The following is an 11,900-nucleotide window of genomic DNA, read 5'->3' as shown; positions in this document are numbered from 1 at the left end:
AGTAGTATCTAAATTTAAAGATAAACGTGGCATTCACTTAGTTTCAACGCGACATCAATTAAATATGACAAACACTGGGAAGAAAAATAGGAATCATGAAGATATATTTAAACCAGATATCATATTATTCTATAATGCTGGAAAAGCTGGAATTGATTTATCGGATCAGTTAGCGTCATACTGCACTCCTATGAGAAAAAGTGTTCGGTGGTATCACAAGGTAGCAACTGAGATAATTTTAAATACATTTGTAGTAAATTCTCAAATTATGTATAATGAACAAAATTTTCGAAATAAACTCACCATACATACATTTCGCGAAGTGCTTGTAGATAAATTCTTTGAATTAAAACCTACATATTTACGTGCTTCAAATTCTGAACAACATCTTGAAAATAGATTTCAAAGACGACTAATAATAAATCATAAACTCGAGGAAACAGAAGAAAAATATTCAAGAAACAGAAAAAAAAGAAAAATGTGTACTGAATGCTATACAACATTTTCGAAAGAACTAGGATACAAGTGAGTTCAAATTAAATTTTATAAACATTTTTATTAATTAATATGAATCTTGGATTTTTAATTTATTATTTCTAGGGAAGCTTTAAACAAGGCTAAGAAAGTAACAACATTTTGCAGTCTTTGCCCATCAAAACCATCGGTTTGCATACAATATTTTCAAGACCATTTAAAAAGACAAAATGTATGAATACAATTTTGTTACATTTTTGTATAATTTTATATTTTTAAGTAAAAGTGATTTTTTTTTATCAATTTATCTATTTTGATTTTAATGTTTTATACTAATATTTACTACACTTATGTATTCAAATATTACATTTTTTTTGAATAAAATATAAATGTATTAAAGTTGAAGGATTGTATTGCTTTTTTTTAAAAAAAGATCATATGATCTCATATGATCAGACTATTATGTGCCAAATATAACGGATGGCACTTGGTTCAGTGCTTCAAAAATTGCTGGACCATTAGGTAGGCATATAATATTTTTATATTTAACTTGTATTACCAATTATTATTATGAAAATATTCAGATAAATTGTTTTATATGTTATAGATGAAGAGATTATAGGAATGTTGCCAGAGCATATTCTGGCAGTGAAGACAGTGAAGATTATGTACAAAACTATAATCCTGATCAATCTCGTAGTCGAAAGCCTACTAAACTGTATTCGCCTAAACTAGCATCATGAACATTAACTTCCAAATATATATAATTATAATAGGTATCTATAATAAATTCCAAATTATTCATATCGCAATATCCATTAGGTAACGCGTCATACATCAACAACAAACCGTGGTACTATCATAGATATATAATAGTATACTTTAGAAGTTTCAAGTACCAACGAATCATATTATACAATCACAACAAAACAGCTAAAATAGTTATTCCAGATTTTTTAATATGTAATTTCGTCCAAATTTGAAAATAAACTGTGCCTATGTATTTTTTTAGATTTTTTAGTAACAGAATTAACTACTTCCGTGGAAACTTGTTTTAAATTTTCAATTCTTAGATATAAAAGTTGAACATTTTATAGATTTTTAACTACGAAATAATTATTCAATTTTAAATTTGATAAATGTTGACAAAATTCGATCTTTAAATGCTTATAAAAAAAATTGTGCCATGTATTTTTAATATTTTTCAACTGTTATTGTAATAATATATTAGGAGCATCGTATTCATTTTTTACACTTTTTGGCCCAAAAGATAAAACTTATTGATTAACTTGGATAAAAGAAATGGAACATGGCCCGACAAACCTGGAGTCTTAAGATTCGGAACATGGAATATACGAACCCTTTATAAACCTGGAGTACTGCATAATATAATCCAGATAACTAATAATTACAGAACAGAGATAACTGCTCTACAAGAACTAAGAAGGCCAGGAAATGGCATTTTAAAATCAGGGAATGTTCTATAGCGGAACAAAAAATCAAAAACATGAACATGGAGTTGGCTTCATTGTAAAAAATTCAATGGTAAATTCGGTTAAAAAAATTGAACCAATCAGTGATAAAAACTGCTACTTACAAATCTCGGGAAAAATTCTGGATGTCGTGTTTATCAATTGCTATGCCCCGACGGAGTCGGCTGAAAACAACACAAAGGACGACTTCTATGACTCATTAGAAAGAACTTTCGACAAACTTCCCAGGAATTGTATAACGATCATAGTCGGAGATCTAAATGTCGAAGTCTGTCGGGAAGAGGTTTTTCAAAGAACAGCGGAAAAGGAAAGTCTTCACCTAGAGAGTAATAGTAATAGAATAAGATTAATTAGTTTCGCTGCATCAAAAGACCTATAATTAGCAGCACCCAGTTCCAACGAAAAGAAATACATAAACATACCTGGACCTCTCCAGGTGGAAGGTTTAAAAGCCAAATCGATTTGAAAATAGCAAATTTGTTTGAGTATTTATTGATAATATGAAGAAAATATTTTTTTTTTTTTAATCAGTTGAATTTTGTATGAACAAGAGCAATTTATAATATTTTGTATACAAAAAAATTAGTTTTCTTAATACCTACCGCATAGTATAGACCAAATTTTCATTTTTAGGTATTATTGTTACCTATATACAATAAATATACCTAATAAATAAAAAACGAATTAAACTATAGTCGAAGCCCGAAGTGCCAATTAGATATGCTTGACGCAGGTCCAATCATAGGCTTAAGGACTTTAAGTTTATCTTAAGTTTACTAAGTCTATGGGTGCAATCATTCGCAGTGATCACAGATTACAGCTATATAAGTATACATAGTGCTATTTTTGATCGCGGGAATAGTTGATAATATTATGGAATAATATGAGTATTAAATTATTTCCTCCATGGTCGCTCCCAACAGTTTGTATCTCTCTCATCAATATCGGTTTCAAGATTTCTCTCTCTAAGCGCAGTTCATTTATTAATATGTCTATGGACATAATATATGAATCATATTACAGCTCTGTATTATTTTAATTATAGACCTATTAATAGGGTATTCCACTATTTCGTATTTACGTAAAGTATGTATCCTGTATTGATAGACAGTATCAGTTTGACAGTTTCATACCTTTATTAATCGACGATCATCATATTCGATATTCCATTCAAAATATGAACTTAAGAGTTTAAGTACTAGGGAGCTACTTTGTTATACTCCATATCCCATAATGAACTCAGACGAACATTTATCTGCTATGCCCCCCAAAAAAATACAAACGAGAATCAAAAATGTTTATGGACGACTGGTTAACGTCTGGTGACTTTAAAGGATGGTTGGAAAACGTTCCAGATGTAACTAAAGCTAGATGTAAAGGTAATTTACAAAAGTATGCTGCTGGGAAAAAGCTTAATGATAATGTCAAACTAATTAAGACCTCAGTCAATATCGAAGATGCTTTACAACGTCCAATGTCTGATTCTAAACAAAAGAAGTCAGTTAAGGAAGCTGAGATAAGGTTAGCTGCATTTTGTTGAACACAATTTGGCTTTTCATTTAAGTGATCACTTGACCGAAATAATTGAAAAATGATTTATGGATTCGGTAATTGCAAAATATTTAACGTTAAACCGAACAAAATGTACAAATATTGTTAAAAATATAATTACAAGTGTTGAATCCACAGAAACAATTGATAATTTAAGACATTTAAAATTTTCTATTCTAATTGATGAAAGCATCGATATTACCGATCACATATTCATGTACGCTTTAGTTAGGTATATGTCTCCAGCAACAGGCCGTATAACAATAGAATTATTAGAGCTTATATTAATGGATGCCACTTACTGTTCGGCAGAAAAATTTAAAATCAATTTAAAAATTGTTTAATTTCCAAAAATATACTTCTATCTAATATCTTGAGTTTAGCTTCAGATGGTGCTAATGTTATGACTTATGGTTGGAAAGAATAATTCTTGTTTTAGTCATTTAACTAAGGATGTTCCATCTGTTATTTTGATGAGATGCCTATGTCACTCATCAACTTTGGTTGAGTGGCAGGCTTGTGAGAAATTGCCAAGAGGCCACGAAGAATTATTGAGAAGTATTTCAACATATTGTTCAAGGAGTGCTAACCGCTGCGATCAATTGTGTGAAATGCAAGATTATTTTCATATTAAAAGAAAAAAATTGTTAAAACTTGCTACTACAAGATATAAGTATCTTTGAATAATGGACGGTTTTATTGTTCTATTTTCGAGTTGCAGTGGTAGAAGATAAACTATTGAGTGCAAAAAATATTCGAAAATCAATGGAAAACTATTTTAGTATTGCTTAATTATTATTTTTGAAGTACGTGTTGAATATAAAAAAATTAGTTAGTAAAAAAATGTAATTCATAAAATTACTAAAGCTTCGGAAAATATGTTAAAAGATTTTTGCAGCAATTATATCAATTTGGATGTTCTCAGTAATAATGAATTAAAAAGAATAAATGTTGCAGATTCATACAATTATTTACTAAACAAGAATATTAATAAATTTGGGGACAGAATGAGATAAATATATTCAAAGTTTTTCTTCTAGAGCCTATGAACTCGTAAAAAATACGTGCTCAGAATTTTATGTTACAGCCGCAATACAAATTAAAAAAAGGTTACCTATTAATAATAAAATGTTTCAACAACTCAACTTAATTAATCCGAACTTGGCATTATATGATACTTCAGAAAATAATTCTGAAATTTTAGTCGATAAATTGAATGAACCACTTGATTTAAAAACAATACAGACTGAATGGAGGCAAATTAAGATTTTAATAAATGACAATGATAAAACAAAGTTATTATTATTGGCTGTTGATGAATTTTGGTATACTATATCAAAACTAAAAGATTATTCTGATACCTATCAATATCTTAATACATCCAAACTTGCCAAAATTTTTTAAGTCCTCCATATTCAAATGCTGAAGCAGAAAGAATCTTCTCAGTTGTAACAGAAGTAAAAACGAAAAAACAAACTTGTCTAGGAAATGATACTCTAAATTTAGTTGCAATTATACGGTCGGCTTATGCAACAAAAGAAATAAACCGTCTAAATGTTGAAGTCACTGAAAAACATTTAAAACTTCACAACTCCACCAATTATTATTATTGTTAAAATGTTGCCTATTATCTTGATTGTTGTTATTAGCTTTCACGTTGTACACTGGTTGTGATATTATAAATTGTTAAAGGTCCATGAAAGTAAATACAATAGACCGATAATCAGTTGGCTTTCACAAATGATGGCAGAAGATTATGGGTCATCCGATGGTTGGTGATGGTACGTGGTCGTGGCTGGATAGTGCGTAGCCGTGGTGGTGAACTGAATGGAAGCGGTGGAACACGTCCATATCATCAATGACTGGTATTTACATTGATGCCTTAAGGTCAATAGTTTCCGTTGGTTAATTTCAATAATTTGATATTTAAAAAAAAAAATTATATAATATAGGTGATCCAATGCACTTCGTTGCCCCTAAAAAATTACAACTTTAAAAAAAATATTGATTGTCCTATTTCTTTTGGGTGCAGTGCAACCTTTCTGGTGGTTAATGCGACTACGTCGGATCGCGGAAAATGTGTTGACACCATATAAAGTAGACAATTTGCAAAAATTGTATTTTATGCATGCTTGCACCGCTTACCGATTAACCAATAGCAACCAAATAATAAATACTAATGTCTTATAATTATTTCTCCTATAACCAATAGCAACCATTTATAAACAAAAATGTCTACCGTAAATCTCAAAATTCCCGTTTAAGCACCTCCCCCGGGTTGGACCTAAAATACTTTAACTGAATACTTAACAACTTATTCTCATACCTACTTATTATTATTTGATAAGTATAAATGGATACACAGAGTACATATATATTGTAATTATACAACAGAATTATTTCGTAATGTAATCAATAAAACGTAAACTTCATTTAATTTTAATGCAATAAAAGTAACAGTAATTTCAGTAACATTGTTTGAATTGCACATTATTTGTTGGTGGTTAATGGGCCATTAAATGACTAACGCTAACCATGAAAATGCGTGCAATACATTCAGAAAATGTTGGATAATCTGTAAATCAGTACTCGTAACGACAGTCGGTTTTCGCACTGGTTGTACTGCAGTCACCGATCTTTCCTCTGGCGTCCCTGATTGCCCGTTCGCGGTCCTCACACGCCCACTTCAGTCGTTCTACCTCATTTTCGACCGACTCCAATGTATTCCACTTTCTGGCAGTCTTTTCATCCTGGGTTTCAAAACCCGTGCACTGTGCCATCGGCGAGAGGCGATCAGAGAACTTGTGCTTCTCCAGTCGCTCTATCTCGGACAACAGGCAAGCCGATCGCTCGCCAAAAACTTTAGCGTCAGCCGTAAGCTGGCAGTTTTCAGCCATCGCACACTTGAGCTGAAGTAACGTGTCCGTTAGCTGTTCAGCCAGCCGACACCGTTCTTCACCTAGTTCCACGAGGATAGCTTTCGCGCGACACTGTTCCGCTTTTTGGGTTGCTTTCAGTTCACAGTGCACGTTGGCCGCGTTTTGGCTCTTGGTCTTCCAGCCGGCTGCCGCGGCGCACGCATCCGCTAGTTCTCGGCGGACCATGTCCATACACTGGTCAGCCCTAGCCAACTTCTCAGGTGCCACTTTCCTATGTGCCTCCAGTTCTGCTTCCCGTTCCCTAAACTCGGTGGTTAGTTCCTGCAGGCACCTATCACTGGTAGCATTTTGTCGCTGCAGTTCGGTAAGCTGGTTTCCCTTACACTGAACCATCGCCTCCTTATCGGTCAACGCGCCTTGTAACTTTTGTACTTCGGTGGTTTTGCAACAAATCGCAGATTCTAAGTCAGCTTGTTGCCGTTGCAGTGATTTCACACACTCCTACATTGCAGAAGAAAAAACATATATGTTATATAGTTCTACGGTATATTTAGAAGCACACATGTTTATATACAGTGGTTCATTATGGAGATTACAAAATTGTGGTCACAAGTTTTAACGTATTAACGAGGATTGTATATGAGAATATAATATTGGATGCTATAATATAAAAGTATCCAGCCCGGATTAATATGAGTTGGTATCAAAACGTTATGGAGTGTACAAATTAAGCGCTCCACACGTATATTGCCCCTAATTTTGAAGGAAATATATGATTAGGTATCAGTGACAAATCAACTAATATTTTCAAAAACTTTTATAAAAAATAGTTTATAGTTGTATAATACAAGAATTATTCAATGTGAAAATACATCAATTAACAATTGAAAATTTTACAGAATATTTATTATAATTTTACCAGATAAATTTATATAAATTTATATTTTATAAAATTCATATTCCCTACCTATTACAAAGGGTGGACACTAAAATGTGAAACCCTCCTCTATAATGATACCAGTTAATTTTATTATCTTAGTCCATGGTATCCAGATACAAGATAAAATTATATCTCTTATACATGCAAGTAAATAGAGATACAGCACACCCTTCGCTGTATATTTCCAAATAATGTAGTAAAAATTACCTTTTCTTTAGTGATTTTATCCCAAATATTATTATTGCATTCAATGGTTTTTTTCTTCGAAATTTCCTGCTTGTTGATTTTTTCAACTATCTGCGATTCCTTACACGATTGAGATCTTATACTGCACTCCAATTCGTGGTTATCTTGTTCCAACTCTTCTACCGTACTCAATGTTTGGCTGTACTTCGATGATGTAGCTTCTAATTCTTGATTGACTTCATCATAAGACTGTTGGTGAAGTATCTTTTTATCTTCTATCGTTCGTTGGAGGTTATCCAACTTGGTTTGCAAATCACACATTTCTGCTTTCACCCGGTCATGCTTGGCCACCTTTGCTTCCAATATATTTTTCTGTCCCTCTGTTTGTTTTAAACAGGCTTCCAGCAGTAAAATATCCGCATTATCGCGTTCGGTTGAGGTAAAGTGTTGATCACGATTTAAATTTTGTGAATGATCCATTATGATTGTCTAAAGTGTAATATTAAATATTAATAAAATACACAAATACCTACATTATGATATAATTATAATATCTCAACATGTACTTACATAGTGGTTAAAAATCTTCTTAATTAAAAACTATGAGTGTTGAAGAGTGTACTGAATTTCTCGATTACAAAATGTGATATTATTATTAATTTGTATAGTTACTATGTCATAATATTTCTCTTAGTTACGAATTGGATGCTAAGCAATATTCAATCGTAGGTAGGTACAACTAAATATATACATAGTTAATATTATGTAATATACTTTGATACATTTATATTTTTATTCAACAAGGTAACATTAAAATTAATTAATTTTTTTGATTAAGTGGGGCTACTTTAATACCACATTAAGAAATATAGTTATCACAGTTGTCCACAACGTAAAATAAAAACTAACATTTTAATAAAACAGCAAAAAAAATTCAAAGTAACCCCATTTTATAGTAAATATGTTATTTAAAAGTTTAATATGTATCAAATTAATCAAATATATATTATGATTAACTATTAAATGTATGTCAGAGCAGTACTGATTTTTTTCTCTCTAACCCACGCACATATAGGTACATATACTTAGCACATTTTCGTTCAGCAAAACAAATCTTGTGTTGTCAGCATTACCATTAAAGTGAATTTACCTATTGTCAAACATTAAGTTAAGATATTAATATATTATATACGTGAATTAATACAGTTGTATGTACAGTTTTATTTTTACGAGATTTCAATTTTAATTTCTAAACTGAAATATAAGTATTTTTACAATATCTTTTACATAAAGAAAACGTTCAAAGCTTTTTAATAAGAATACAAAATATTTAAGACTCATTGACTCATTCTCAGTTGTCATTTCGGGCCATTATTCGTGTTGATTTAAACCCGAATACACGCAGCGAACAATTCAATTCTCTTACTAAGTCTAAAGTTGCCTATGTTCGGATTTGAAGATTATTTTATCTCAAAATCTTTACCTAGTAGTTAATACATAGGTAGTAGGTACTATACAAATATTTTGTGTATATTATGTAACAGTGCATATCTGTTACGGAATAGAAAACACACACACAAAGTCATAACAAAACCCACGAAAACCATAAACTAAGAACTGTCGGTATGACAAAACATACCACCACCCCACTGACACACATATATATATATATTTTAAATATATAAAAGTATTTTCTTAAATGTATTATTAGCATACCAATATGAGGTTTCATTTTAATTTTTCATCAAATACCTTTATAACGTATCCTCTTCACCTATCGCTCGCAACACCCTTTAGGTGTCGTTCTGTTTATATTAACGAGGTCTCGAAGACTCGACCTTGGTGTGTGAATCTTAAAATATATCGAACATCAAATAATATGTATTAACAAAATCGTTATACTGTCTCTCACGAAGGTGCTCGCATGTACGATGGTAAATCACGTCTGAATCCAGGCCGCTTCAGGTCTGGTTTTATAAGATCTCCTACTCTTCTACCTTCCCCTTACCTATCTACTTATCCATATTGTGTTAAGTTGTATCTGTATCCTGCACGCCTAGTTGTGAAAAAGTCATATCGCCGTTTCCATGAAACGCTAAACATCCATCAGATACTATGTATTTGTTTCTAGTTTATGAACTATGTTATATATAAATATACCCATATCCTGTCATCGTATATGATGTAGTTTTTTAAATTAAAAGTTAAAATTAAAATATGTACTACGTTTTAAAATATTACTCCCAAAACAACATGAGCGCTCGGCTGACCTCCTTCCTTATCTTAGTCGTGTATCAGTGTATTTGACAATGGCCAAATTGCTGTTGTTTCGCTTTCCTATTTCCCGCAGTACCTACTATTGTTTATTATACCTTTCAATTAACTATAAAACTATATAAACTATATACATGTTTGAGCAGCCGGCTATTCACTAGCATTTGGCCGGGAAACTACTTAAATAAAAGAAAGGGATGTTCACGAGTTTGGGTGGATAAGGTGACCGCATGTAAATAAGAGAACGCCAATGTTATAACAATAATAATAAGGTGTCTATTGCAACACGAAAATACAATAATAGAATAATATAATGGGTGTTGAAGACGTCTCTTCAGCCGAGCCCAAATCAATAATAATAAATAATAATAATAATAATACGTGCGATAATCGCAACAATGATAAAATATTGATTACCGATCGGCACATGCGCCGCGGTGGGGCGGTGTATCGGCGGCGGCAGTGACTGCAACAGCTGCGGCGACCGGCGAGATACAGTTATCCCAATCGGCGAGATACAGTTATCCCAATTATGATAAGAACTATGTCATATCATGGTACCAACCTTGAAAATAAAAATCCCAATGAATTCTTTTTACTAGAATAGAGACCGCACTCTTGAAATGCAGCGCACTCAAGTGGACAATCTCTAAAGTGTATAATAATTATATTATATATTATTAATTAATTATAATTATACATTTGATATTTTGTCCTAGATGTTGATCATAAAACTTTTTAAAACATAAGTAATTAATTTGTAAAAATGACATCCTACGGCGACATTGTCGATGACACGCAGGTGAACGGGGGGGACGGCGGCGGCTGTTGGCGGCGGCACCGGACGATGGCGAGTGACCGGATTACGTAATCTGCAAGTGACGTAATGGTAATCACGGCGCTGATGACGGCGTCGATCGCGGGATATACACAATAACGATATCAACGGCGAACGCGCGAAAACGAATAGCGGTTGCACAACGAACAACAGGTCGACGTTAACCGGTACGATGTCAACGACAATAATAAAGGCGAAACGCAACAAAATAATATAGTATGCACCACGAGGCGCTCGCAATGGCAGCGAACTCGTCGCTAAAACGACAGCGAACTCGTCGCTATAACGGCAGCGAACTCGTCGCTAAACGAATAATAATTGACTGCGCGAATCATAGGCGCACCACGAACTCGTCGCGAAAAGAGGGCGAACTCGTCGCTACAACGGCATCAACGTAACGGCCGGACACGAACTACGCACGGTATGCTCGCATAGAGCGTGCGCCAGACACACGACCGGTCTGCACACAACGAGCACACGGCAAAGATTTGTTTACCTTTTTTAACTCTCTTTTATAGGCAGCTCTCATATTTTCAATTTTTTTTTTTACGGTTGCAATACTTGCTTCGTTGTCGATTACTTTTAATTTTTCAAGTAAGACTTGAAGTGCTTGGTTTCTGGCATCTTTGTTGCTATACTGTTTACAGGAAACATCCCACAAACAAGTAAATTCTTTATACAACTCTAAAAATTCTGAAATAACTTCTCGTTCTGTAATTATAGCTGCCATTTTACACTAATTGCACCGTACACCGGTATAAACGAGTTATCGTGTTAACGACAAAAAGCCGACTGATAAGAAAAATCCGCCCGACAGTGTTACACACTATATGATTTGGTCGGGCAGTCCGGCGGTCAGATGGAACGGCCACCTGACAAGAACCGACAGGATCATAGTCAGATGACATGTCTACACACGATCTGATACGACGTCCGACCCGACCAAATTATCCTGTCGGCCCGACCAGATCATATTGTGTGCGGCGACTTGGCTGGAGCCCGGCGTCCACGGACCACGCGACGCGCCGCGTCACGGACCGGTTGTCACTCAATGTAATAAAAGTGGCGACAAGTTCGAACAATACCTAGGGGAACACGGGGAAAAACCGACTGAAAAAATGAATATTTTCATAATAATTCAGGATCTTAAAAGAAACGTGATCTGTTTGCACAGTTGTATTCAGTAACTTCTTGTTTACAATATTGAATTACAATACAGTGGAATATCATTCATATTTATTTTTTAACAAGCCATTAACTATTTT

The 11,900-nt window shown here is 33.3% G+C and overlaps 2 protein-coding genes across 2 annotated transcripts; one reads left to right on the top strand and one right to left on the bottom strand.

Annotated features, from left to right (window-relative positions):
• Positions 1-1,950: 1,950 nt before the first annotated feature.
• LOC103307714 (craniofacial development protein 2-like) lies at positions 1,951-2,346 on the top strand. Its single transcript, XM_008179953.1, has one exon. The coding sequence runs from the start codon at positions 1,951-1,953 to the stop codon at positions 2,344-2,346; it is 396 nt and encodes a 131-aa protein (XP_008178175.1).
• A 3,579-nt stretch (positions 2,347-5,925) lies between these two features.
• Positions 5,926-8,233, bottom strand: LOC100575181 (uveal autoantigen with coiled-coil domains and ankyrin repeats). The gene is made up of 3 exons (XM_003240098.4): positions 8,094-8,233; positions 7,545-8,012; positions 5,926-6,898 (listed from the first exon to the last, which is right to left on the bottom strand). Exons 2-3 carry the CDS (start codon positions 8,001-8,003, stop codon positions 6,101-6,103), a joined length of 1,257 nt encoding a protein of 418 aa, XP_003240146.1. The 5' UTR covers positions 8,004-8,012; positions 8,094-8,233; the 3' UTR covers positions 5,926-6,100.
• Positions 8,234-11,900: the final 3,667 nt, after the last annotated feature.

Source organism: Acyrthosiphon pisum, chromosome X (genome assembly GCF_005508785.2).
Source record: "Acyrthosiphon pisum isolate AL4f chromosome X, pea_aphid_22Mar2018_4r6ur, whole genome shotgun sequence".
Lineage (NCBI taxonomy): Eukaryota > Metazoa > Arthropoda > Insecta > Hemiptera > Aphididae > Acyrthosiphon > Acyrthosiphon pisum.
This window is presented reverse-complemented; position numbering and strand designations above follow the sequence as displayed.

Bases quoted from the DNA above. Each gene is read 5' to 3' on its own strand.
- LOC103307714 (XM_008179953.1), top strand. From the start codon at position 1,951: ATGTTCTATAGCGGAACAAAAAATCAAAAACATGAACATGGAGTTGGC.
- LOC100575181 (XM_003240098.4), bottom strand. From the start codon at position 8,003: ATGGATCATTCACAAAATTTAAATCGTGATCAACACTTTACCTCAACC. The intron at 6,899-7,544 runs GTAATTTTTACT...TCTGCAATGTAG, and splicing joins ATAAAATCACTAAAGAAAAG to GAGTGTGTGAAATCACTGCA.